At 38.5% G+C, this 27,110-nt stretch overlaps 1 protein-coding gene across 1 annotated transcript in view; it reads left to right on the top strand.

Moving 5' to 3' along the window:
* prtga (protogenin homolog a (Gallus gallus)) overlaps positions 1–22,797 on the top strand; it is a 29,999-nt gene extending 7,202 nt beyond the window's left edge. The window contains exons 3-19 of the mRNA XM_030163389.1: positions 4,325–4,469; positions 4,662–4,795; positions 5,243–5,539; positions 5,635–5,794; positions 6,191–6,438; positions 8,151–8,315; positions 10,034–10,339; positions 12,210–12,398; positions 17,657–17,752; positions 17,847–18,033; positions 19,286–19,413; positions 19,530–19,700; positions 21,003–21,170; positions 21,267–21,390; positions 21,522–21,663; positions 21,911–21,982; positions 22,096–22,797. Of these exons, the coding sequence (XP_030019249.1) occupies positions 4,325–4,469; positions 4,662–4,795; positions 5,243–5,539; positions 5,635–5,794; positions 6,191–6,438; positions 8,151–8,315; positions 10,034–10,339; positions 12,210–12,398; positions 17,657–17,752; positions 17,847–18,033; positions 19,286–19,413; positions 19,530–19,700; positions 21,003–21,170; positions 21,267–21,390; positions 21,522–21,663; positions 21,911–21,982; positions 22,096–22,446 (3,083 nt within the window). The 3' untranslated portion in view covers positions 22,447–22,797. The remainder of the gene's footprint in view (positions 1–4,324; positions 4,470–4,661; positions 4,796–5,242; positions 5,540–5,634; positions 5,795–6,190; positions 6,439–8,150; positions 8,316–10,033; positions 10,340–12,209; positions 12,399–17,656; positions 17,753–17,846; positions 18,034–19,285; positions 19,414–19,529; positions 19,701–21,002; positions 21,171–21,266; positions 21,391–21,521; positions 21,664–21,910; positions 21,983–22,095) is intronic.
* Positions 22,798–27,110: the final 4,313 nt, after the last annotated feature.

Here is a 27,110-nt window from a genome sequence, read left to right as displayed (position 1 = left end):
GGGCCTCCTGATGCTTAAGGCCATCAATTTGGCAAACTGCCTGCAGGATGAAGAGAAGATGATCAATTTTAATGTCTTCCCTAAAAGATTGGATCTTGGAAGTGAGTGTGTTGGGCTGAGAATGACTTGGGGTGGGGGTGGGGTTTGGGGGGGTGGGGGGCATTATTGCTCTCCACATAGCTTAGCAACTGAACTGAGTCTTTTGTTGAACTGCTGGACTGAGATGAACCACACTTATGAACTATAACTCTTAGGTGTGATATAGACAATGCATGTGAAATTATGAAATGTGAAGTGTTTGTGTTTTCCTTAGAGATAGCAGCACCAATAGGAAGTTTTGCAAACTATTTTATTGTCAGAAGCTGCTGCATATAGATTGTTTAGAACTAGAAATAATGACTTTGAGGAAAAATATTGGTCATCTAGATTTTTTTTATGGTTAGTTTAATGTCCAGTTCCAGGTCTAGATTTCTTTATTCAGGTATTTACTGCCTTGACTTAGATCTGCAGTTCAGTTGATACCAGTTTCTTATAACAGAGTCAAAATTTGTGGGGTTATCTCCTTTTTCCTGCTTCAGACTATAGTTATTATGTTTGCCAACAAAAATGTTATTACTGTTATTATTAACCATATGTAGTTATGACAACTACTGAAATATTCTCTGCTTGAAGTGAGAAACTGTCACAGTGACCAGAGGGGGAGAGCAGAACTAATTCTTGGTATTTGTAAAGGAACCTTTGTTTGGGAATGACCTGTCCACTGACCTTTAGTTTGGTGAGCTGCTGGCATCAACAGGCCCATCTGTTGCAGGCTGAAGCCTCTGGTTCAGGTTGGACTGCATAGTATGTACACAATGACAGCCATAAATAAAATAATTAAATTTGTTCATCTTAACTTTGAGATATTAGTTTTTGGACACTGCACTCACTGTAGTACATTTGGAAATCACTTTTAACTTTAGTTAAGAGTTTCACAGAATTCGGAGTGTGTTTGCTCTGTTGCTTTTTTAATTCTACATAGCAGCGACAACTGTCAAATCAGCATTTTAATCAAAGAGTTTAAATCTTTGTGGATCTTTGTGTTCTTGTTTGCTGGGTTGCAGCACAGATGCATGTGGCGCGGTGGTCACACAGCGCTCTGCCTGAGTTGGTGGTGGCCAGAATTTGTAGGGGTCAGAGGTGAGAGGTGAGATTCTAGGGACAGGCAGATGGTCAGACCAGTTCCTAAATGCTTTTGGGGAATAGGCTGAGGTATTTATACTGTGTTTGGATTGTCTGAAGGTTTTCTATTTGCGTATTCCTTCAAGGAAATGGAGTTTGTTTCAAGTAGATTCAGATCATTTAAGTAAATCGCAAAGCTTGATATATGTGCATTGATGATTTTTCTGCACATTAGATGCCCTTTGGCAAATATCATGGCTCACAGAAGGTCAGCTGGGAGTGTTCTGACCAGTGCTCGACAAACCCTGGCACTTATAGATCTTCCACCTTGTCTTAGTAGTTTAGCAATAATCAATGATTATCATGTTGTTTAGCAATCCAGCATCATTTAACGGAATGGAAAGGCAAAGTAGAAAGGCAGAGGATCAGTGAGTTCAGCTCTCATGCCCTCCAGTCATATCACTTCAACACAATAATGGCATTTTTGTTAGAGCCTACGTTAACATAGTGAGTGGGTGGTGATCCTGTCTCTACTTCTGTCTTCACATCAAACAGTCATAGCGCCGCTAAGAAAAAATAAAGGTAGTAGCTCACGACTACTTTGATTTAATGTGTCTGGCCAGATACTGACCACAGTTTGTCTCTAGTTTATCTCACACACTGCTAGAAGAGTGCCTATACAGTTTAATGAATGAGTACTTTTATTAGATTTACTTGTATCAAGTCCCATGGCAAATTACTCTTTTCCAAGCATTTTCCAAACAGCCAGATTTATTTATTTTGAAAATGTAAAAAAAATGAAAGAAACAGCAAACATATTCAACCAGTTCTCAGTATGTAAATAACTATGTATGGCTGTAACCCATGTGAGTACCATAACGTTTCATTCAAATGGACCTAACCTTTTTTTATTATTGCATACAGCTCAAATAATTGTCTTTTAACAAACATCAGGCTCCTCTCACTGTGTGAAAGTCATAATTCAGTAAGTGTTTTTTCTGTCAGTAGTCAGATCTGTCTCTCCTGCTGTTTAGCACCACAACACCTGGCAGCACTGCATACAGACGGTTCTCCCACACACATCACTGTGTTATGGACAGTGCAAAGAGGTTTCCTGTAAACGGTCCTCAAAAGGTTACCACAGCATGCTGTTGTAGACCTCTGTGAGAAAATTAAGAGATACAGGGATTCGGTAGCTGGATTGAGAATGAAATCTGATGTGAAAAAATCGAAATGAGGGTTGGCACTGTCTATGACATCTATGGATTAATGAATAATTTAACTAGAGCTTACTTCTTATTAACACAGTATTTATGTACATTGCAATACAAATTTTAATAATGAACTAATCCAACTAACTTTTACTAATCTGGGTTTGATGTTGTATCTCCAAACATTTTTAGCCCATTTGGATGTTTGGAGCACTTTGACATCCTGACAGACATGATTTCATCTCGTCGTCCAGTTTCCTTCTCTGCTTTGTTTTGTTTTTGTTGGGTGCTGATGGCTCACTGCAGCAGAACGCTTTAGATGTGTTCGCGGAGGTTAAAGAGCACCAGAATGTTTGTTTATCCATTACTTAAGAGGTGATAGTTTGATCCTGAAAGCAGGCAGCAGTTTAGTATCTGAAAGACAAATGGAATTAGAAAAGTTACTATTTAATAGAAAAGACAAAAGTTGTATAGTTCATTATACTGTTCAGTAGATTTCTTGCAGGTTGTTGATTGGTCCATGTCTGTGCTGTTCTTGATTTTATATATTTGATAACAGAGATTTTAAGTTAATGCCGTTTTTGGTTATCTCGTGAACAACAGTGCAATTGATTTCTTTTAACAAATGACTGACCTTAGCTTTTTGAGGGGGATGGTACAGCAATGCATGACCTTAATGGCTTTTAGGACTTTTATGGCCTAGGAGGAACCACTGTCAAAGGGAGCATTTATTAACGAAGAGGACTAAAACAACTTAATTCATCCTGAAATGCATACACTTCTAGATTTCACTGTCGGCTGTTTGGCTGGTTCACTATAAAGAGGCCTTATTGTAATTCATGTCGGGCTTCATTTGCCTGCTGCTCAGCTGGTGGCTGACAACAGCTCAGTTTCAGAGAAACCCTATCCACGCAGGATGTTGCTGTTCCAGTCCAGTCATCACCTCCCTGCAGCACTCAGCAGGTCTGTAGCTTTAGGTAATAGGCATCTCTGTTTTTTGCATCCAGTGAATCTGACAAAGATGGATGAATGTCTGAAAAGCACTGTAATGTTTAAAAACACAGAGAATAATTCATGTACTACTGGTAAAAAAAAAAAAAAAAAAAGGGAAAAAAAGAAATGTATGCTTGGAATAAGATTTTTATGGTAATTATTCAGCCTATCCTGAAAATCTTCATATTTTATTTTCTGAGTATTGAGTTTCTTTCTAATGTAGAGTTGATGAGAAGTTTTGTTGGACTGTCTATTTATTTTATGTGCTGACTTAGGCCTCAATGTCCTTTATTTTTATGTGGAAGCCACGTTTGAGATAACTCATTCAATGAAATACAACACCAGTTTATACAAACAAAGACAGACCTCAGGGGAGAGGAGTTACCTTTGACTTTACCGTAAAAAGACCGACTGTTAAGAATAAAATGATCAAACTGGAAAGACAGACACAGCTTAGTGTTGCTGGTATTGTGTTGGTAGAGGCCATACATCTAACATTTTAGTCAATGCTTAAAACAATTATGCTGAAGAATTTGGCAAATGTTAGTTTATTATAATTGTAATTTTTCTTATATCTTATTAGTTGGTATAATGTTGGTGAGTGTGGCTTTAAGAAGTTTATGACTAGAAAGTTAATATGTTTCATAATTGATACTGACTCTATAGGAACTAAGCAAAGTTTTGTCCACATGTTTATCTATAACATAAGATTTATGTAAAAATAGTTGAAATTAATTCCAGTACACACTGTTGTATTTTGAATTACCAGGCATTCCAAAGATTTTGTCAAGTGTCATTTGTATTTTTGTGTTTCACAAACATTTAAGTCATTAGTAAGGGTTATGTATTATGTTTCTCCTTTATCACATCGTTCTGTGACATTTGGCACAACCATCATGCACCCATGTATTTACAGGCATAAGTTTTAAGCTGTCCTCTGTCGCTCTGTGTTCCTGCAGGTATCTCTGCTTTTGCAATCCAGCCCACACCCACTGTGGTAATTGAAGGCTCCGTTGCCAGGTTTTCCTGCAAAATCAGTGCACACCCTCCTCCCATTATCACTTGGGAGTTCAATCGGGTCACATTACCCCTTGCCACTGAAAGGTACGCATAGTGTTGTTTTTAGTTTAACTTCTTAGCGTTCATCTAACTCATCTTATTCATCTACAAACTTTTAATAGTATATCTTTGAAGTGGTAGATTAAATTTGATCTCTGACCACTCATACTCAGATATTAGATATGATAATTGCTCTGTATATATAGATGATGAAAACTGTCATATGTGTGTCGTCAGAATCACAGTCCTCCCCAGTGGTATTCTTCAGATCCATGGAGTACAGCGCACAGATGCTGGCAATTACCGATGTGTTGCCACTAACATTGCCAGTCGCCGCAGAAGTATGGAAGCTACCCTTACTGTGACCCCAGGTACGTTACCTAACCCTCAATGCAATATGTAAATGACTTATTAATGTAGAATTAGACTATATTAAGTCATATAACTTTCATATTTTGCTGACACCTACACAGTCTGTGAAATGGTCTAAACAGCAGAATAAGCTCTTCTGACAGTTATAAATGTTTATTTTCACTCAGTGTTTTGTGGATGCTTAATGAGACACTTGCACATTTTCACTATTTGAAGCCAAATTTCCAGAGGCTTTAAAGAACGTTGATGTACAGTTTAGTGGTGTAAAAGGGAGCAGAAAATAGAAACTGCGTTCGGGTAATTTGTTCGTAAGATGTACATTCTTGGTTGATATATTGACAAAAGAAATAGCAGTAGAATTCTATGGATGTTGCTCATTCTCTCTGCTGTATGTTTCATATTGCAACTCATGCCGTAAAACTCTCCTGTCTGTCCACTTTCTGCAGCTCCCAGCCCCCTGCTTCCCCAGAGGCCACGTATCATTGCTGGGCCACAGAACATTTCAGTGTCACTCCATCAGAGTGCCATCCTAGAGTGCATGGCCACAGGCAATCCCCGACCCCTCATATCCTGGAGCCGAGCGGACAGCAAGTCTATTGATGTCTACAACACCAAAGTGTTGGGAAATGGCAACCTCATTATCACAGACATCAAACCACAGCATGGAGGAGTCTACATGTGCAGAGCTACCACTCCTGGCACTCGGAATTATACTGTCGCCTCAGCCAATGTCACTGTACTGGGTAACGAAAAAATAAACTTTTAAACATTATATCATTAGTGTTGTATTTTCTTTAATTGACCTATGTGAAATTCTTGTTTTTGCTCTTTCCTTAAGCTCCACCCTCCTTGGTGGAGTGGCCAGAGAGCCTGACCCGTCCACGTGCCGGCACAGCTCGCTTTGTCTGCCAAGGTGAGGGCGTCCCAACACCTCAAATCACTTGGTTCAAGAATGGAGAGAAGGTCCACTCCAATGGCCGCATCAAGATGTACAACAGGTTTGTATATGTGTACCTTGTATTTGTACATAGGTAATGAAAGCAGCGCAAACTGCTTCATTTATTTATTTAACCAGGTAAGAAAACTCTTATTTACAATAACAACCTGGCAAATGACCCTAACCGCTAAGAACTTCTTTAACAATCTCTGTTGGCCAATTTAAAACTATTCAAATGAAAAAAATCACTACAGTCTTTACAAAAAGACAGGAAACTGAATAATTTATAGCAGTACAAATGGGGATTTAGTTGCTTTTCCTATAATTTACTCCTGCTCCTTCTTCACTGTCAGGGCTTTTAAAAGTATTTATAGAATGTCGGCAGTCTGGTAAAAGGTCCTCAGGATGAAGTGACCTGTTTGCATACGCTGTCTTCATCTGTGTGTTTGTCCAACAGCAAACTGGTCATCAACCAGATCATCCCTGAAGACGATGCCATCTACCAGTGCCAGGCTGAGAACCAGCAGGGATCAGTTCTGTCTATGGCGAGGCTCATTGTGGTGATGTCAGAGGACCGTCCGAGTGCACCGAGGAACATCAGAGCCGACACTGTGTCGAGCTCCGCCATCCTGCTGGCATGGGAGAGGCCTCTGTATAACTCAGATAAAGTCATCGCTTACTCAGTGCACTACATGAAGGCTGAAGGTGAGTGGAGCCGGAACAGTATCCTTTTTTTCTATCACTTTGAAATACTGTTACTATGTATTCATTAGTTCTTTCTATTATTTAATCTTTCAGGTCAGATGTAGGTTTACTTCTATTGCAGTTTTGAGGAACTGAATGGTATAGTCCAGTCAATTTTTTATTCAATGTTTTTTGAAAGTTTTCATTTGTAGAAGTTGGAAATATGGGATGAAGGAATGCATGACATTACATTTGATGTTCAAAACCTCTCTAACTGACTCTTAAATCAAAATGGTTATAGTTCAAAGTAGTTTACAGTTTAATAGTATAAATGAATAGCTTAAAATGAAATCAAAGCAGCTTTTAGCTGCAATTAATTTTCTTTTCCTCTACACATGATAGTTTTTATTTATCTTTCATCAAATAATGTTATATCCAGTGAAAATAGAACATGAGAGTAAAGAAACCTTAATTTCACCTTTTTTTGAAAACTGTAATATAGGAGGTGATCTTGTGTTGTTGGTCCTAGGTTGGTGGCCAGAGGCCAAGGGAAAAACAAAAATAACAACAAGTCATCTACAATTGACTGTAGACCTCTGGAGACTCCTTGCCTGAAAAAATTAGGATGCAGAAAAAAAAACTATTCACAAGACCAACAATGGTTGTAGTGTGGCAGCTAAAAAGCCTTTCAGTTTTCTTGGGAACTTTTGCTTTTGACAACAAGAGTCACATTCAGACAATGTGACATTTCAGAAAAAATCAGCTCACCCATTCAGGAACTGCACTTAATTATAATGGCACTGACTTCCATTTGTGAACAGAATTCAGCCAACAGAAAAGGAACACCTGCAGGATTTCGTTGAGTATACTGAAGTCAGAAAAGCTGAGGAAATGCCAAGCAATTCATTCTTGAATAAGTGCCATTTTCTGGGAATTCTGCACTTGATTTGGGTTTGGTGACACAGTATCCTCAGTCTCAGAGAATAATCATTGACATTGACAGAGTATCCAGCAGCACACTCTGCACCTGAGGTTGTACACAGAAAGGCTTGGCACTAAAGGGAGACTCTAATGAAAGGAGGAACTAATTAGCCTGGTGATGGAGAGTCCAAAAGTGTGCATTCTGTGTGGGCAATGGGAGAGTGTGAAGTGGACAGGAAGGCAGACTTTGTTATACTTTTCATGGAGCCTCACTGATGCATTCACTATACAGATAAAGCTTTTTTGTTTATCCTCAAGTACCTTGTTTACACAGTCAGAATTCCAAGGTAGTATTTTTGTAGCACACAGAACCTTTGTGTGGTTCTGCTCGTCTGCTCAATTTATGTACGGTGTTGGAATGTACGTTTACTACACATTTGAGGTACTTGTACTTTAGTCATGCAGCTTTATGCTCATACTCTGCTATGTCTCAGAGGCAAATATTGTAGCATTTACATTTAACTGACACATTTATTTAATACTTACTTGGCCGAATCGTACTGATAATATAAAATAAAAAAAACTAATCAACAAATTCTGACAATTTTTTACTCATTAAGTTTATTTTAGTTATTTATTTTTATTAAAATGTGTCCCAACATTAAGAGCCGCAATAACAAAGATGAATAGATTAAAGTATCAGTAATTATACAGCAATATCGTAATCCATATTTTTCCTGATCAGAGCCGATGTATTATTTTGATATATTTAGCTTTATTATGACATTTAATTGTCATTTTTATTCTTTCAGGATTAAACAATGAGGAATATCAAATTGTCATTGGAAATGATACAACTCGCTACATTATTGATGATTTGGAGCCGGCTCGCAACTATACTTTCTACGTCGTGGCCTACATGCCAATGGGAGCTAGTCGCATGTCAGACCATGTGTTTCAGCACACGCTGGAGGATGGTAAGGCTCATACTCACTGATGGTCTTGAATGATGAACCCACCTCTTATTTAATAAAAAATCAGAGACACAGTTCTGTTATTGAAGTGCAATCTGTAGACTCTGTGTCAATCAGAGAATTTTGTTCACTGGATGTTGTGCTGCAGTGAACAAGTTTTGTTATTGTTATTTAATTTGTGTGTATAGTATGTGTACATGTTAGCACAAGAATTAAATATCTGTTTGTGCTACTGGTGTGTGTTCAATGCATGTAGGAGAAAATCTGACCGGTAGTAGTGTGGACACTGAAGCCACATCAGACTATGATGTTTTTGAAATTAAGTGTTTAATGTACAAACTTCAAACTTACAAGGGTCAAAATTTAGTTCAGTACTTCATTTTACACCTAAAACGTCCTCACTAAGGGGAGATAGTGATAGTGATGGTTTTGGAACTCACAGCGTTGCATTTCAGACACCATTTTTCAAAGGCTTTACCTGTTTTTACAGTTTTATAAAAGTGTTTCAGTACAGAATTAAACATCCAGACTTCATCAAGAACAAACAGACACATACACAAATGACATGTAGAAACAGTCATTACTTTCTCACATGTCAGCAGAGTAATTTGTCTAATTTTTAATGGAAGATCATAGTGAAAAGCAGACAGCCAATGGTCTGACTGGACCTTTCAGTTCCTGGAACTAGAGTTTCTGAACTGAAAGTTGTAGGTATTTTGGGTACAGGTTTACTTTGATCAGGGAATTTTGCTGAATTTTGTTAACCTTTTCGTTTCTTGTTTCCTTAGATGTTGATATTATATCAACTGTTCAAAAAGACAGAAAATGCTCCCCTAAATAAAATCGGTGCCAAATGAAAGGTTTAGTACTGATGATTATGAACTTAGATTATTCCACTTAACCTGGGTAGACATGTATTAAAAGAGTAATATGTTGCTTTTTAAAAAAAAAAAAAAAAAAAAATGGAATCATGCATTTTAAAGCATTACCCTGTGGTCTATATAAATTGTAAATGTTATGCTTGGGTCTGAATTCTTCATGAATTAAACTCCACAGGTCCATCTTCACCCCTATTTCTGAGTAATGACACCAGAAAGGTCGTTTTGAGCGCTGGCCCTTGAAATGCAAATGAGCCACTTCACACCCCACTCCCTCCAGGTTGTTGGCTCTGTGCTCTGTCCCGTTCAGCCACTTGTGTTCGTTAATACAACCATCAACTGAATATTTTAGATAATCACCTCGAAGTTTGGACATATTTTCAGTATGGACACCAACCGCTGCTGCTGACAAACAATTATGGCGTACTCTTAGAAATGTTCATCGGAAGTCTTGACCTATATGTGCAAATGTTGTGACGTAACTAGTTATAAAACGTAACAAATTAAGAAGGAATTGAAATGGGTTGTAGAAATCCACTTGATTTTGTCCAGAATTAATATAAAGATAGCTGTACAGTACCTGGAGGGTTCAAATTCAAACTTTTTGGACTACTAGGGTCCAAATACACAAATAAATGAACCAAAGACTAATAAAAGTGGGTTTAGCAAAATATGACCCCTTTATTTAAAAAATATTTGAATATAATGCCTAGCTTTTCCCAATGTTTTTCTCACAATTGCAGACCTTGAGAGCAGTATCTACTATAGGGGTGACTCTGTTTTCAGGAAAGTGTTTCTGGCACTTTTACTGCCTTCTAAAGGATTTCTGTCTTGTGTCCATAGTTCCCCTTCGTGCCCCTGAGCTCAGCCTCACCAGCCACAGCCCCACAGATATCCAGGTGTCTTGGCAGCCCCTCCCAGACAAGCTGAGCCGTGGACAAATCTCTGCATACCGCTTATCTTATCGCACCAGTTCAGAGAATACAGTCTCGCAGGTGGAGTTGCCTGGAGAGAAGATCCAGCATCTACTGAAAAACCTGCAGCCTGACACCATCTACCTCCTGCGTATCGCTGCAGCCACCGCTGTTGGGTGGGGGGAGCAATCTGCCTGGACCTCCCACCGCACTCCGAAGGCATCCAGTGCTCAAGGTACAACATGGGAGAAAAGTTGTATCCAGAAGTGCTGAGGAAGTTGTATGTGACCTACATGCTGTCAAATGTAGTTAAGCACTAAAGGGAGCACTAAATATACTGCACTACAGCCTTGATATTTGCAGTTCTGTGACTCAAAAGTTAATTTCAACTAAAAATTAACAGAAGAAAGCATCCGCTGACTCCACCAAATTAAAGCTATCACTCACTGAAATGTGAAGTGTGAGGCATTTGCTGTTGTATGACCTTTACTGTATTAGCCTATACATTAAAGAACATTCATTCATTCATTATCTGAACCTGCTTTATCCTCACTAGGGTCATAGGGGTTGCTGGAGCCTATCCCAGCTACTTATGAGTGAAGGCGGGGTACACCTTGGACACGCCACCAGTTCATCATAGGGCTGAACATTCATTAAAGATACATTAAAGAACTCTTAGCTACAATTTTAGGAAGAAAGCAGTCAGCACAGTCACCAGTTTGTACTGTCAGCAGCTACATGTAAAATCTGTCCTGAATTATCAGAAACAGGTCAAAACACAGTTTGTTTTGAACTGCATACCAGCAAATGATGAGCAAACATAACAGTTGTAGTAACTTCATGACTTTATAATCATTACATCGCCAAAAACCATTGTAAAAGAAATATTGTGTGCTCAGCATCAAACTTTATTTCGTTATTCACTAAGAGCATGGGAAAGCAATAGCAACACTGACTCTGGTTTTGCTTCTCTTTTTGTTACTTTTTAAATTTTTTACTGTCATTGTTGTTTCAACTCCACAGTGGTTGTTGGTTACGATAATGGTCAGTCTGTGAAAAGCTTTGTGAGGTGGTACAAAAAGAAAGGAGACAGAGATGGATGCATCTCCTGTTTACTGTTCTCTCATCCACTTAAATGTAAAAAGGGTAAAATGAAGCTAAGCAACTTCCTATGTACTCTCTGTCATTCTCAAGGCTACAGTGGCCCACTGTGGACCACTCACTCTAGTGGGCCAGAGTGGTATTATCGGAGTACCGTCCTGTGCCCGGTTAACAGTATAGAAGAAATTGCTACCACACATTAACATCTTTGGTATAATGTCTGAATTCTTATTTTAAAGCTCTCTAAAATATCCAAAAAAAATCACCTCAAATTATCATTAAAGTACAAATATTTTACATAGCCCCTTTAATGTGCTGAATTACCATTAATTTCCTTACTTCTGCAGAAACCATGAGAAGAGCTTCCTCTAATAATCTTGTTAAGGCATTGCGATTGTTACTTTGTGACCTCTGCCCTGCACTGTCAGTAACATTGGAAGGGTTTCAGTCATGGGTCATAAAGGGAGCGACTCAGGCCTCTGGGTGAGAAAGAGTATATGGCTGTTTAGAGCTACATCTGAGGCTTTGAGGCGGGGGAGGGGAGGATTCATTTTTCCAGCCCATCTCCTCTGCCCTCCTTCTCTGGTTTTAACTCTTCTATTGGTAAACTTCATTCCCTTCATTCCTAGAATAAAAATGTGTGAAATCACCCTCTTGACTGTTTCCCCTGCTGTCTGGTCTGTGTTGAGTGTGAAACAGCTGGTAAGGCATCAGATGGTAGTTTCACTTTTCAAAGAAAACTCTGGTCTGGAGATAAACATTGAAAGCATCTTCAGAGAAGGTTTCCAGGTTTCTAAGGAGAAATTCCTGGGAAAAAAAACCTGGTAAATGCATCACAAGAATGTGTTGCTGCCTTTATGACTTGATTTATGTTTAGTGATTTTTGTTCTAACAGTACAACATTTTCATAACCCAGTCAATCACCCTTCAGATTTTACTATTGGACTGAAATCCTCTCGATGTGATTCATCTAATTGTTAATGTAAATTATTTTCTCTCCACAGTTCCTCTGGCCCCTGAGCTACATTTGGAACCCCTAAATTGTACCACCATTTTGGCCCACTGGCAGCTGGGACCAAGGAACTCAGCTAGTGTCCAAGGCTACAGACTTTTCTACCACGAGGAGAGCCAGTCCGAAAGAGCCCCGGTTAATCTGCAAGCCTCAGATAAAACTCACACCATTGGGGGCCTCGGTAAGTGCTTGATTTTATTAGCTACAGTAGGTAAAGTGCTCCTTTTATCATATGAGAATATATGGAGGGCATCAGATAGAAAAATATGACCTCATGTAGATGGATTTGAGCACCCTAAAAATAAACATGATTACACTATGCTCAGAGTTTCTGCAAGTCCTTAAAAAGTCTAAAATCTAATAATCTAAATTTCAGTTGAAATGTATGTCATGATGCGTCATGTTTGTTTTGTGCTGGTAGCTGATAGTTGGCTTATCCTAATGATATTCAATCCAATCCACTTTATTTATATTGCACATTTAAAAAAAACATAAGGTTGCCAAAGTGCTGTATAACACAAAAGACATAAAAAAGGCACTAGAAGACAGAACCAACACCACACAATTCTCATGCTAGGTTAAACACCAAGGAATCAAAGTGATCTTCAAGCCCAAATTTAAAAGTTTCCAGAGAAGGAGCCATTTTGACATGGGTGGGTAACTTCTTCCACAGTTTGAGAATGCTCGTTCACCTCTAGTTTTTTGCCTTATTTTAAGAATGACAAGGAGAACTTGTCAACAATGTTTTGTTTGCTTACATCCACAAAAGCACACTGATTTGTGTGACATGTAATAAGTTTTACATTTCAGTCATTATTTGTCTTAAAGGGCTTAAAAAATTACACGTAATTTGTTGAAAGCTGCACAAACCCTCAATGTAGAAACCTTTTAAAATTATAATTTGCATATTTAAAAAATAAGACATTGGATCTGTTTACATTGTTGCTGATGGGTGATTAATTAAATTACTTAAAGTCTCATCATGTGTTGAGTAGAGGATGATCAGGTGTGGAACAGAACGGCAGCACATCCCACTTCCATGAACCCCAACCTCTGCTAGATTTCAGTGTGTGTGTCTTTTCACCAGCTGCTGGATGGCATTGTGGACATATCGCAGCTCTGTTGCCCTTTAGGTCAGATTCATTTTGGCTTTTTTTGTTTGTGAGGGGAAAAAAGGTCTCAGGCTAATGTAGTGGACAACTGACCATCTGTGGCCAGAGGGGGTCAACCAGGTGGTCAGCAGCTGACTTGTAAATCAGAGAGCTTGAACGGGATCAGAAAGAAAGAAAGATGAGGAGGCACTATAAATTACTAAAGGTGTCAAGTCAACTGCAGATATTTGATTCAAGGGAAAACATGACACTACTTAAAAGCAAGTGCTACCATACAGCTACTTTAAAAATGTGAGCTACTTCTGATTCTACAGAATGTTAATAGTAATAATAATTGTCAAATTACATTATTATAATTATTATTAGTAAGTAAATTATGTTTAATTAGTCAGTACATGTAAAAGGCTTTTTTACACTTTACCATTTAATACATCTGATTGCTTTGATTCTTGAATAAATGATCTGTGAGGAAGAACACAACTGCAGATATAGTAAAAAAAAAAAAAAAAATCTAAATTAGCAACATCATGAATACACTTATAGCTGAATAACATGAATTATCTCTTTGTTCCTCTTTGATGAATGAGCTTTGCAGGATTGTGTTTTGAGGAGAAGGAAGCTGTTTTGTGGAGGGAGATTTATTATGTGTTTTATGACTGTGTTGAGCTGTGTTGCTGGAGGAGGATTGACATCAAAGACTCACATTGTGTTTGGCTTGGAGAGCCACAAAGATAGTTTATTAGCCAAAGCTCAAAGGAAATGCAGCCTGAGCTACAAGCCAAACAATGTGCTTGTCTTATGAGCTCACTATCTTGCAGTTCTACCGTCTTCTCTCATGAATTAGCTGTGGCACAGTGCATAAATAGGAAGTGTAAAAGTGCAGCGTTTGACCTTCAGTGTGACAACACCTCACTACAGAGAAAATCCTACTGTGATGTGGGGAATTTAACTCACAAATTATCCTTTGCCCTTGAAGACATTACTCTTTTTTGGCAAAGGCACACTTCAGACATGCTAAAGACACACACAAAATAAAATCTGATCATTCTTAAGTAATAAAAAGAAAAACTGCAAATAGAAAAGATGCCGTTAGCCACTAAATGAACTGAAGGTAATCAGTAATTCATTTCACATATGTATCATATAGCAAATACTCTGCATTTTAGGTCTTGGTTAATTGCAGGGGTGATGACTTGTAATTACATGCAATGATTATCTCTACAGCAACCCTTATTTTCTATAGGCTCGTCTAAATGACAAATTGGACAGGGTATTGGTTTATCTAGCTATATCCTGCAGAATTTTTTTGTAACTATTGCACATTTCTGTGTTGAAAAATAAGTCCTCCTTCCCGCAATAGTTTATATATTTAATGAGTGTTAATAGCTTTATGTTACTATTTGCAGTTCTTTTCTTTTGTAACTTCACATTAAAGCTTCTCTAAGTGCCTGCATTATGTGTCTTAGAGAAACCAAACACGATATTGATTTTCGTCAGCATGGGATCTTTGTAAATTAAATCACCACACACTGTAAATGAATGTAAATGCAGCTGGCTGTTGTGTTGTGTACACGCCAGCCATTTCTCTGTCACCAATAGCATTGATTTCTGAAGTACAGTAAGTGAGGCTATGGTGGTACACGCCGTTGCTGATTCAGCACTGTCTTTAGCTGCAGAAGGACATGCTGAATTATTATCACTTACAAGATCTATACGATTGAAAGTACACCTTGAGATACAGGAATATGTTTGAGAGGTTCCAGTTCTAGAGAAATGGCAGGCAATATGACCTATTCTTTACTTGTTCCAAGCATGTAACCATCTTTCAGGCATAAATACCTTTCATACCTGTTGGCACGACACATTGCTGTATGCATATCTGTTGATTTATCTCACAGCTACAGGCCATCTCACCTCACATGCAGCCCTTTGATTAAATGTGAGGAACAGCAAGTTTAGTGAGAAAACTAGACTAGTATTCTGTCCACGATTTAAAAGGCCATTTTGTGCCTACTTGTGTATGTGTGTGTCAGTATGTGTCTTTGTGTTGATTTGTGGTAAAGAGAGGAACGGGGGAGGAGAGGCAGAGATGATAGATGCTGGTGTGAGGGTTCATGAGGGAGTTGACATTTACGGCCCCTGTTCAAGCCTGGCTTGCTGCAGCCTGGGGGGCCTTTGGCAGGGCAGAACAAAACCTCAGGGGCCAACAGGATCTGCATTTTGGCTGTAAAAAAAGGGTTACCACAAATGGCTCAAATATGCCCTTTAATACAAACAGCATAATTTATGGGACTAAAGCCATGTGATATTCATCCCAGTGGGAAGGACAGAGGAATGTCTTCACTCAAGGAACAGCACCTAAAGCCGAACACAGCACTCTAAGAATATATACAGCATGTAGTGTGTTTAATGTTTGATTTTTGAATCTAATGAATACAAAGGCACTGGAAAAAAGTAGATGATTAATTTACTAATCAGTTGTTCAAATCAATATATTAAACAAAAAGGAACAGGGCCCTTTTTCAGATAAAATAGTTGAATAATGCGTGAAATTTTCTTAGCTGTGATTAAGCTTGTGCGCCAGGTTACTACATTTTTAAGTGTTGTGCCATGTGTTATGTAACACCCTGGTAGTTTTGTGTTCATGTTATAGGTGGATGTGGATGTACTGTAATAACCCATAATTTCAGTCTCATTGATGTTTAATGAATATGAGCTACGGTTCATTGTGAGGTAGTACAAACCTGCCTGTTGAGTATCTCTTACTGACACTCTGTGTCATCACCTATTAAGTGGCATTTTATTTTAACTTCGTGTGTGTTTCCCTGTTTTTCCACTCACTTCCTCTGCTTGACCCTCCCCCTTCAGAGAGAGCCCTATAACCCCTCCTTTTGCAGGATTTAGCTTGCCCAGATTCCATGTCAAAGGTCGTGGCCCAGATGTCACAACTTCCCCCCACTCTGAGCTCCTCTCTCGCATAATTACTGCAGTCTCATTGTATTGCAGGGTTGGGTAGAGGTGCATAGGATATGCGTGCCTCTCTTTAGAGGTGGACATTGAGGGATAGCAAACAGCAGAAACTCTGGATGGTGGTGGACAAAACTATCACTGCCCTTCTGTTTTCAGTCACATCATGCAATCAGAATAATAAATAATTCCCTGTTAATCTTGTCACACTATTAATTCTAGCAGAAGCTCAACAGTTTATATTTTTATGTAATTATTAAATCTATGGCTGTTTTTCTCTTACACTCAATTGTCATTGCACTTTGCCAGTTAGGTGTGGGCAGGATGAATCACTGAGCAAAAAAGAGTCTCATCTCATATTCCACACCCATGACCTCAGATTCTTTCAGAGTTTTATCTCGGTCTGACCTGCCGGTCTTAGTCTGGCTCCAGTGAAACTCTTCAGGCCTGTGTGGGGGAGCAAATCTGGACTCCACCCCTTTTAGACGTGTCTAACCTCCACACACTCAAATTGATCTACTGTGGTTTTACTCTTCTGTTTCACAACAGAGAAGATGTTGTTTTCTGGAGAACTGCACTGACTAAAAAAGGAAAAATGCTAACGTCTTATTGGTGTCCAATTATTTTAATATTTGAGATGATAACTGCTTCATTTCAGTACATCTTTGTGATCTGAGGTAGACTTGAATTTAATAGTTAACATGGTATTTATCAACACAAACAGTTACTTATAATACTAAAAGTCATATGTTTGGAAATCCCCTCTAGTAAACATCAGAAAGTTTGACAGCAGAAAATGATTTACTTGTGATGAGAAAATACTGATGTTCTATGGACCGATCAGTCCCTGATCATTGTTTTTAGGGTAAAAGGGACATTTGGTCAGATGGCTTTTGTTGAGTACAGGGTCTTTAGGGTCACTGAGGCAACTAACTGCTGTTGACCATCAGCAATGTCCTTCTCAGGGGATTTTTTCCATTGATTTAACCCCCAGTTTCTGGACCTGAATAGGAGTGGCTGCTGACCACTGACCAGCAGGAGAAAGGGTCTTTCTGATTTGCAGTAAAAAGACGGGCTGACAGGTTGATGGATAGTGGAGTTCGTCTGTGCTGTGGCCCTGAGTGGTGCAGAAACTGACCAAAGAACTCACAGTGCTGAGCATCTGTTCTCCTGCCTCACCTCTTGTTCCCACCACAACACCAAACCAGAAACCCCCAGTGACCCCACACCCACACAGTCCACATCTCTTTCATCTATCACCCTGCTTCCTGTTGGTCAAAGAAATCAAACTGTCATCTGGCTTGTTTTTATGAACGCCTATAGACTGTTATTTTTCATTTCTGTGAATGTCTTAATGCAGACCCAAGGAAGAAGTACCATGTGAAGCTTCTGGCGTACAATTTTGTTGGAGATGGCTACCAGGCAGACCAGACTATCAGCACCCCTGGATGTGTCTGTAGGTCCCCCAAACACATTCATTTTAGTGTGACTGGTATTGTTAGTGTTTTACTAAAACCTAAAATACAATTTGATTGTGCTTGATTGCTCAGCGGTTCGAGATCGCCTGGTGCCCCCTCCACCTCCTCCACACAACGTCTACGCCAAGACCAACAGTTCAACTGCTGTGTTTCTGCACTGGGGTCGACCAGCATTTACGTCCAGCCACGCAGTCAACTACACTGTCCGCTGTAACCCAGTGGGCCTGCAGAACGCCTCCCTGGTGCTCTACCTCCAGACGTGAGAACCTCTTCTTAATACATAACAACTTTACACTTCTTACATTTGTGGCGCCTGTGATCCTTTCCTGTTTGGAGAAGTGGGTGTGAAGGAAAGTGAAACCAGGTGTTGAACACATGTAATTTTCGTGTTTTTTTTTTAAAGTGCAGTGTATTATGTCTAGTGCTCATAACAGTGTTCATGTCTTGATGCCATATTTTGTAGCTGACAATTTGATGTTACAGCAGCAGCTGATGTTACACTCAGCAGTGCCACATCAATTACTCATTACTCTCTTACACGATACTTTCTAACACTTCCCCATGCCTGTTGGAGAAAGTTTGCACTCCTCACTGCCAGCTCTATACCACCCTCTGCTGGACAAGACCTTGTTATTAAAGGGTCATTTAACCCCTAATCATCTTAATGCTCCCTCCCCCTAAAAAATACCACCTTGTAAAGTCTGTGGATTAACAGATTAAAGAACACCATATATTGTCAGACTTTTCATATTAAAGGTATTGACTGTTTTTAACCTCAGATCCCATATTGTGCTGTGGTTGGCAGTGTTTTAAACAAGCAATACCCCCCAAAATTAAAAGAATTTCTCAGGAAATCAGCCCTTCCCACAGTTCTTGACCCAAAATAGGTCACTAAGCTGTTTTTTTTTATTGGGTTGTCAGACAAAAATATATAATAGTAATATAAATATATATAATATAAAACAGTATTCTATGGAAGAGTTTATAAACGTTTACCTATATGTGAAATGCAGAGGAGTGGTCCAAGGTATAACAAGATGAAAATAATGGGAAAGTAAAATAAGCAAAAAGATGAAAATGATGTGAAAGTAAAAGATGTTATAATGAAAAAAATGAAACATAATGATACAGCAAGATGTAAAACAGAGACCTTCTGACACTGTTTCAACTGTGGAAGACTCGATACAAGAGAGGGGAATTATGGCAATTTAAGATGCCTTTTTGTAAACTTGTGTCTCAAGAGGAAAAAAAGGATAGCAATGAATAAAGCATATACAGTACTATTCTTGACAGATCAAAATTACTCCTTTAAGTATAAACAGTTACAAGGCAAAGTGGACAAACGAACCAACCACATTGGATATAGACCACCAAATTTTGTAAATACAAGTACCAAAGAACTGCAGAAGAAACTAAAAAACAATATATGCCAATAACAGCCAGAGATTTATATAAAAAAAGAATTATTCAGTGAACATAACCTTAAAGTCATTACGTCTTTCTTTTCACAGGAGCGAGCAGAATCTCCTGGTGCGAGATCTGGAGGCAAACACAAAGTATGAATTTGCCATTCGCCTTCATATTGACCAGCTGTCGAGCCCCTGGAGCCCTGTCGTCTATCAGAGCACTTTTCCTGAAGGTAGCTGCAAAATGATTAAACATTAAATGTCACAAGAGTGGAAATGTACCTTATATTATCTTTCAGTGGCTGTGGTGTTTTTATGTGACATAATCCTTGAATTGATCCTCATCCAGCTCCCACGCTGCCTCCTTCCAACGTGAAAGTGACTCTGATCGAAGAGGACACAGCGCTGGTCTCTTGGAAAACCCCAGATGAGCCCAACATCGCAGTGACGCATTACACCATCCTGTACGCCTCCAGAAAGGACTGGATAGCAGGGGAATGGCAAGTGTTGCAAAGAGAGGGTAAGTCAAGAACACAAAAGCAGGTGATACTGGTACACAGGAGGAACGGGAGGGGGCACTCCATCGGAAATCAGTAACTCATTCTGTCCTCCAACCTAACTGTCCTCTCATTGTGGTCCCTGAATGGTGGTTGGACAGGTGGAGCTCACAGCTTTTGTTTGAGGTTTAATGTGTTTTAACAAAAGGTTTGGTTTACAGTAGCTTCTTAATGACCTGACTCACACACGTACATACCTGAACATCTCAGTACTTACTGTTACAATGTGTAAAATCCACAGAAAAAAGATTATTATTATAGCTGTAATAATAATTTGTCTAAATCATATTATGTATATGTAATGTGAACATATATGCCTAGATATATACAGCTTTGTGTGAATGTAAGGCAGAAATCTGGTGAAACAAAATGTTATGAATATTACATTACAAATTAAATGATGTAAAAAGCTGTATTTAAATGAATAACAAGAAAAAAAACAGCCCAAAACCTCTGAAATTGAAAAAGAATCTAGAAATAACAGAAAGTAGAGAATACAGAAGAATTGTTTAATGGCTGTTTGATTGAATTGCTACAGAAAACACAGGTAGCCTAATAATTATTTCCAATGCTGTATATTCATATGCCAGTGCAATTTGTGTTTAAATGAATACCACAGACGTACAACAAATTTAACCATTTATCGGAAGTGACTTCTTTCCAGGATTAAGATAAATGTACAATAGACCAGTGTTAGTTTGTATGATCAGAAGTAATGATGAGGTATAAGAATTACAGAATAAAGTAGAAATCAGCATATTTAAAGTCCACACCTAGAAATATATATATAACAAGCTTTACTAACTTTGAAGGTGTTTTAAGAACCAATGACCCCAGGAAACACAATTCTGCCTCTGACGCTGGCAAAGGGTCAAAAGTGAAGCTGTTCACAAAGCCCCTGCAGCCCAACACCCTCTCACCTCCAACTGATCATCCACCCCCCTCCAGTTTGTGCAGGGACTGGGAGATACCAGATCAGGGAATGTGTATAGCCCTGATCTCTGACCCCTACCCTCTCACAAAGACCCTCTGCTCACAAGGATTGTTTTAGAGTTTGTCTTTCACTACGTCACAAAGTTCTGCCCTTTAAAGGTCACATGAACAATAGCAGGGCTAAACATGGCCGAGCTAGTGTCTAATGCAACTTTCCGGTATTTTTCTTTGTTTAATTTTTTTGTATTTTCATCTCATTTTGGTTTTTGTCGTCTCTTAAACTTGCCTTAAATCAAAATACACTTAAAGACCAAACTGTATGTCACTCACAGGGAGCATCACCATGGCGCTACTAGAGAAGCTGAAGGCTGGCCAGGTTTATTTGGTCAAAGTTTCTGCTTCAAACAACATGGGTGATGGACCTTTTTCTCACACGGTGGAGCTGACAGTACGAGCGGATCTCTCTGGTCACAATCCACAGCTTTCCCACAGTTCCACAGGTCAGTGACATAAGCACTTGAGCTTGATGAAGATGGTTATTGTTAAAATATGGCATATTAAAAGAGATAAACTGAAAGTGTCCCATGTCTTTACAGTCTTTTCTGATGGTTTCTACCACTTGGACCAAAAGTCAATGACAGGGATCACTGTGGGAGTCTGCATCGCACTCATCTGCATCATCATCTGTGCTTTTGTCATCGTCTGCAGAGGGAAAAACAGGTTAGTGTCAGTGTTTCTGAGATTAAACACATACACTGCTCACTGGCCTTTTGTTTTTTGACCTGATGTTCAGCAGCCATGAGACTATAAGACTTTAGTATCAGTAATGATGCTAGTGTGTTTCCCTCCAGGAAATCCTCCACTGCTAAAATGTACAGACAGGGAGTGAACGCATCTCCCTCGGCTACAGGAAACCTGAGCTCAGAGAGACAAGCTGAGAATACTGATGTGACTGTACCCATGATGAGTCAAAATCAGTTCATTGATGCAAAGGTACTTCACACCTCTCTGACAGAATGTTTTGCTAATACTACCAACAAAGTCCTTTTCATTTTCTAAAAGCAAAGCTAGAAGTTGTACTAAAAGAGTTAAGTTACTGTGAACTGTGCGTTTCTCTAGTATATTAATATCACCGAGTAGAGATATTTCATTCTCAAAAAAACACATTAAAGAATGGTTTGTTGATTTTCTTTTTTAGGGTGGAACAAATCTCATTATCAACTCTCTTGGTCCTGTTCAGCCTAATGCTGAGAAGAAGAAAAAATGGTTCTCCTTCAGCAATAACACAAGAAAGACCAATAAAGCAGTGCAGGTAAGTGTGATAAAGTAGAAACTGCACAGTAACTGTAACTCAAAACATAAATAATTCATGAGCTGTCTACACCAATACAACTGTTAAATATAAACTGTTATCCTGGGTTGCAGAACATGAGACACAGTACCGCCTCCTTCCACCCTGGAACCACAGTGCTGACTTACCAGGATGAACTGTCCGGTTCTCCAGACCAGCCCACCTCTCTGCAGGCTCTGCTCGGTCGCCCCGGTGACACAGAGGGCTCGTCCAACAGCGAGGGCAGCCACGGAACCGGAGACTCTGGACGTTACTCTCATGACGAGACTGAGCTCACCAACCTGTCCTCTGGTCCTGGCAGCCGTCCACCGTCTCTGGCAGAGGTGGACGGCGGAGGCTCGGACTGTGGCTGCCCCGCTGAACGTCTGAACGAAGTTATGGAGGAAAGACAGACTGAACCTGAAGAGAACGTTCAGTCACTGTGAAGCCTAAAGCAGCTTCTAGTCTGCACTTTCTCTCTAAGTATGTGTGTGTGTGTGTGTGTGTGTGTGTGTGTGTGTGTGTGAAGGTGGCAGCATATTTGGAACAGTTAAAAAATCACTACATACAGGTTGAAGAGTTTTTTTTTTTTTATTAATTGTACTATTTATTTACACCATTTTCCCATCAGGACACAAAAAGGTGAATGATGTAGCTGCTAATAAATACCAATAATAATCTGTCAGAATATAACAAATCCTCCTGAGATGCAGAAAAGTAAACGTTTGGCTTTTTTACATTAAAGAATGGTCTTAATTAGAAACAGCATAATGAAACAGCTTTTTCAGATACATTTTTTAAATTCTTTTTTATGGAATGTTCTTTGCAGTGGAGAGCATTTTGGACAAAAATACTTTGCTGGATCTCAAGAGGATATGGTGTTCTTCCACCTCATAGTCCTCAAGTTGCCTTTTTGGTTTTTTTTATCAGACAAAGATTGTGAGTAATAACTGATCACTGATACTTTTCCATAAAGGATCCTAGTCAGTTTAGGCAATACCTAATGGCAACTGATTGATTGGAGAGAACTGTCAACATCATAGCATCATTTCATCTGAATTTTGCTGTAGGTTTGATAACACTTTTTTTCTGTAGTATTTTGTCATGCCCCCTCAGCCTCTCTTTAAACAAATTACTAAATTTTCATATAAAAAGGGAAACAAAATTTTGATCTATACTGTTCTGAAGATGACATCATGGCAGTTTTACGCAAAACTGTATCTGCAGTACAAACAAAAGTACCAGTACCAGTCACATAAAGTCAGTTCTATGTGGTGGAGAAATGCCAGTAAAGACATTTGAGGACAGATGCAGATAATCCCTGAAGGATGTGATTATTTGACTCATTTTCTGTTGTGAGTATGCTGCCTCCCTGAACATCAGTGTGAGAGTAATGTGTGATTATGAGAGAGGTGAAGAGTTACCGTGTCAGATGTTGGCAGGGAAAATTTTTGATTTGTTTTACTTCTTTTCTTTGAGTTTTTTTCTACCCTTTTACCTTTATTTGTCTCTATGTTTTTGTCAAAAAGAAATCTCACCCACCATGAATGTTTAAAAAATTGTCAAAAATGTGAAGTTTTTGACATTATTTAAGAGAGTTTATCACTGGAGCGAAAGGGAAGTCCTTTTTGCTGATTATCTACCTCGATTTGCCTCAAGGCAAATCTTCCACTGTATATTTAATTACTACTTATCCCTACGTTATGTGATGGGTTACTCCACTTACATAACATTTGATACTTCCTGATGACTTTTCTCTTACTTTGTTCTCATTTACTGGATGGTAAGGGCACTGCAGCTTAAAGTTACGCAGTTCTTCTCTTGCTCCAAATGTTGTGTTGACTAAAGGATGTAAGACACACATACAGTTAGTAATTTATCCCTTCAGATGTCGCAAAGGGAATGAGCCAGTATTAATAAGAATGTTTTTGTTTATTTTTTCCATTATTGAGTAATGGTAAGAAAAGTAATGAATGTCTGCTTTTATTTTGTACTATATGTTGATGTGCAGCTGCCCTTGCTATTCCTGTTTTATACTACCTCATTTAAGAATTAATTTTTTTGTCTTATTGTTTTCCTAAACTCAGGGAACAAGGTTTAGTACATTTGAAATGTCATGTAGTGTTACATGGTGAATTGACAGGGTATTTCCTCAGTACTAAACAGCTGTAGTGTGTAATTGCCTAATAGATAATGCTATGAATGTATCTCTGATGTCGTGTGCCAGTAGCTCAGATGATTGTGATGCCCTCCCCACAGATGGAAACCTCATCTGTAGTTTCTCCTCAGGTCCTATGAGCTCTGTTTTTACAGCAAGTTCGTCCTTTTTATTAATGTTAAAATACACCAGAAGTGCTTGTAGGGGCATGTTGGTAAAGAAAAGCTTTATAGTTGGCCTTAATGTGGGAGGCATCCCTCAGATGCTCAAACCAAACCTAAATCATCTCTGAGGGAGACGCTCCATGTGAGGATGTGACACAAAATTTGTAGTGATTGTAGAAGAAGCAATGGAAGTGTTTTAATCAGAGAAAGTGAAGAATTGAATGAACACCATTTTACTTCATAAAAACTATATTTTTGTTAGAGAATATGTACTACTGAGTACACTTTGTAGTTATTTCTGTTCCACGTAGTTTGTTTTGCTGTAGAGTAGATTAAGATTAGCACTTGTCTGCCGAGTAGTTTTGTATTATCAGCCAACTTGCAGCGGTGACTGATGCTATTGTCCAAAGAGTTGTTTGCTTCTTAAGTTTATTTTAGATTCTCATCTAATCTCTGGCAGAGGGTTACTGAGGAATGTGAAATAATCAAACCCATTTGACCAAAGATAAAAGGCGGCTGTGGAGTTCGGGTGAGGTGCTGCTCATCAAACGAAGCCTTGCACATTAGTGGCCTTGACCCGCAATCAGATAAACTGAGAGAGCAGCGGGTTAACTCTGACCGAGCACCAGCAGGTGCTTAACGGGGATGGAGTGACAATTTGTAATCAAGTATATGCACAAAATACCAAATTATCCTGCTGCAGAGTTCTTCCAATACTGTTGCAAACAGATGTTTGTACATTGTAGACAAAAATTATAAGAGATGATAATACAATATATTATACTGATTAATAATCTGTTTGGCAACAGTGCAGCCATGTGGAAATGACCACCCCTAGATATTTTTCATATGAATTTAAAAAAAGGTATTCCATAGTTTTTCCATCCATTGAAGATAAATATTTAATTGTTCTTATCATTATTTACCTCTTTATAATGTCCTTTAACAACACACAAACAGACGATGCAGTATTAAAATGTTATAATGCAGAAAAATGTCAGTGGGTGCACACATATTTTCACATGGCTGTGTATTTAATCAGAAGATTATGCAGAGGATTCAATCAGGTGAACATTTGGAAGAAATGAGTGACACAATCAGTTTAACTTTCTTTTGAAAAGCAAACAGTTTAAACCAAAGATTTAAAGTCACCGTTGCATGTTGGCAGGTTGAGATGTTGTTATTTTCTATGTTTTTCATACCTATGCCGTTATTTCACTACGAAATGCAGTATGTTGTTCGAGGGTCATAATGGTTCACTGTGTCTCTGAATGATCATTTATTCCCACAAATCAAACATTTCATCTTTTTTTAACTGTTGTGTCTCAAGAGAAAATGGACAATTGATTCAGTGGACTCATTCAGCTGCTTCAGGAAAGTAGAAGCAGGAGAATCACTTCCATTTTAACTTGAACTTATATACTCATGTTTCATTTTGATGCCACACATTTGCTGCGGGTGTACAGCTGTTTGAGTGGTGTTTTATACCATCCTGTTTTATGATCAGTGCTTTAAAAGAACCAAACCAGAATCTGAAAGCCATTTCTCTAGTCATCTCATCTCATGTCCTGACCTCCCAGTTTACAGTTCATGTTTTAATGTCATAATAATAATAATAATAATAATAATAATAATAATAATAATAATAATAATAATAATAATAATAATAATAATCTTTCAGGTTCTGATTTGGGTCTTTTATGGATCACACAGGTACACAGTTGCTGCTTCAGGTCATTTCATTATCTTGTACTTGGTGCTGATGTCATAAACCCATAATTAATGTCTAAGATGTTCATAAAAGGGACATCTGATGTTGATGTCCAATTGTTTTTCATTTCATGAATTATGTTACATTGTCCAAGCATGTGAATTTAAAGGGTTAAACAGAAAGCCTGGTCTGCATATGAACTGACCTGCTGTTGTTCCCCCTTTTTGCAGTCATGTTGTGTTAAACACTGTGGCTTTGGCCCTGGTGTTGGAGCGCTGCGAGTTATTTACAGTGAAACTCAGGGCAACTCGCAGCCTCAGAGGAGGAAGCAGGTTTCTTGAAAATTGAATGTACCTTTTGTAATTATTATAATTTCTGTTCATGGTTTATATTTTGTCTGTTTGTCTTTGTCATGAAGATTACTTGCAAGATGGTTTTAGCCAAAAATGTTTAGGAGAGTTTTTAGAAAATGATTAATTATGAAAGTCTGATTTTCAGTTCAAATAAAATGACAAAAAAATTCAACTCGTCTGCTTTTTTTCTTCAGCATTGAAACATGTTTTTAAATTATATATTGTTTTTATTAACATTTAATCCGTACTTTATGTTAATTCTGTTTTGCAAAACTTAAGTGTAGTGTGTGCTATTTGATAAACATTAACATAAGTGTTAAATGGTACACATACAGATAGAAACTTTACCTGAAATGTAATAGTTTTATCAGCTTACCGGCCAACAGGCTGTAAGCTGTTGTCATGCAGCGGCGTCTGTTGTCTGTAGTCAGTTACAAAAATTTCAATTGTCTTCTTCTCCGAAACTACAACTCTGATTGACTTCAAACTTGGTATACAGTTTCTTTATGATGATGTCAACAAACAATAGTGAAATTATTTGGATCTGGATCTGATTCTGGATTTGGTGCGACTTTGAAAAATTTCCCCATTATAAGAGATAGGAAGTGGATCGATGCAATAACTCAGTAAATATAAATGATATCAAGTGTACATTTCTACAGTCCAGCCCTGATGGGGAGATGACCAAAACATAATGTCCACATGCTGATCAGGATCTTCTTCT

This window comes from Sphaeramia orbicularis, chromosome 3, assembly GCF_902148855.1.
Source record: "Sphaeramia orbicularis chromosome 3, fSphaOr1.1, whole genome shotgun sequence".
In the NCBI taxonomy this organism is placed as follows: domain Eukaryota; kingdom Metazoa; phylum Chordata; class Actinopteri; order Kurtiformes; family Apogonidae; genus Sphaeramia; species Sphaeramia orbicularis.
Note: the sequence above shows the minus strand (reverse complement) of the source record. Positions and strands in the feature narration are given on the sequence as shown.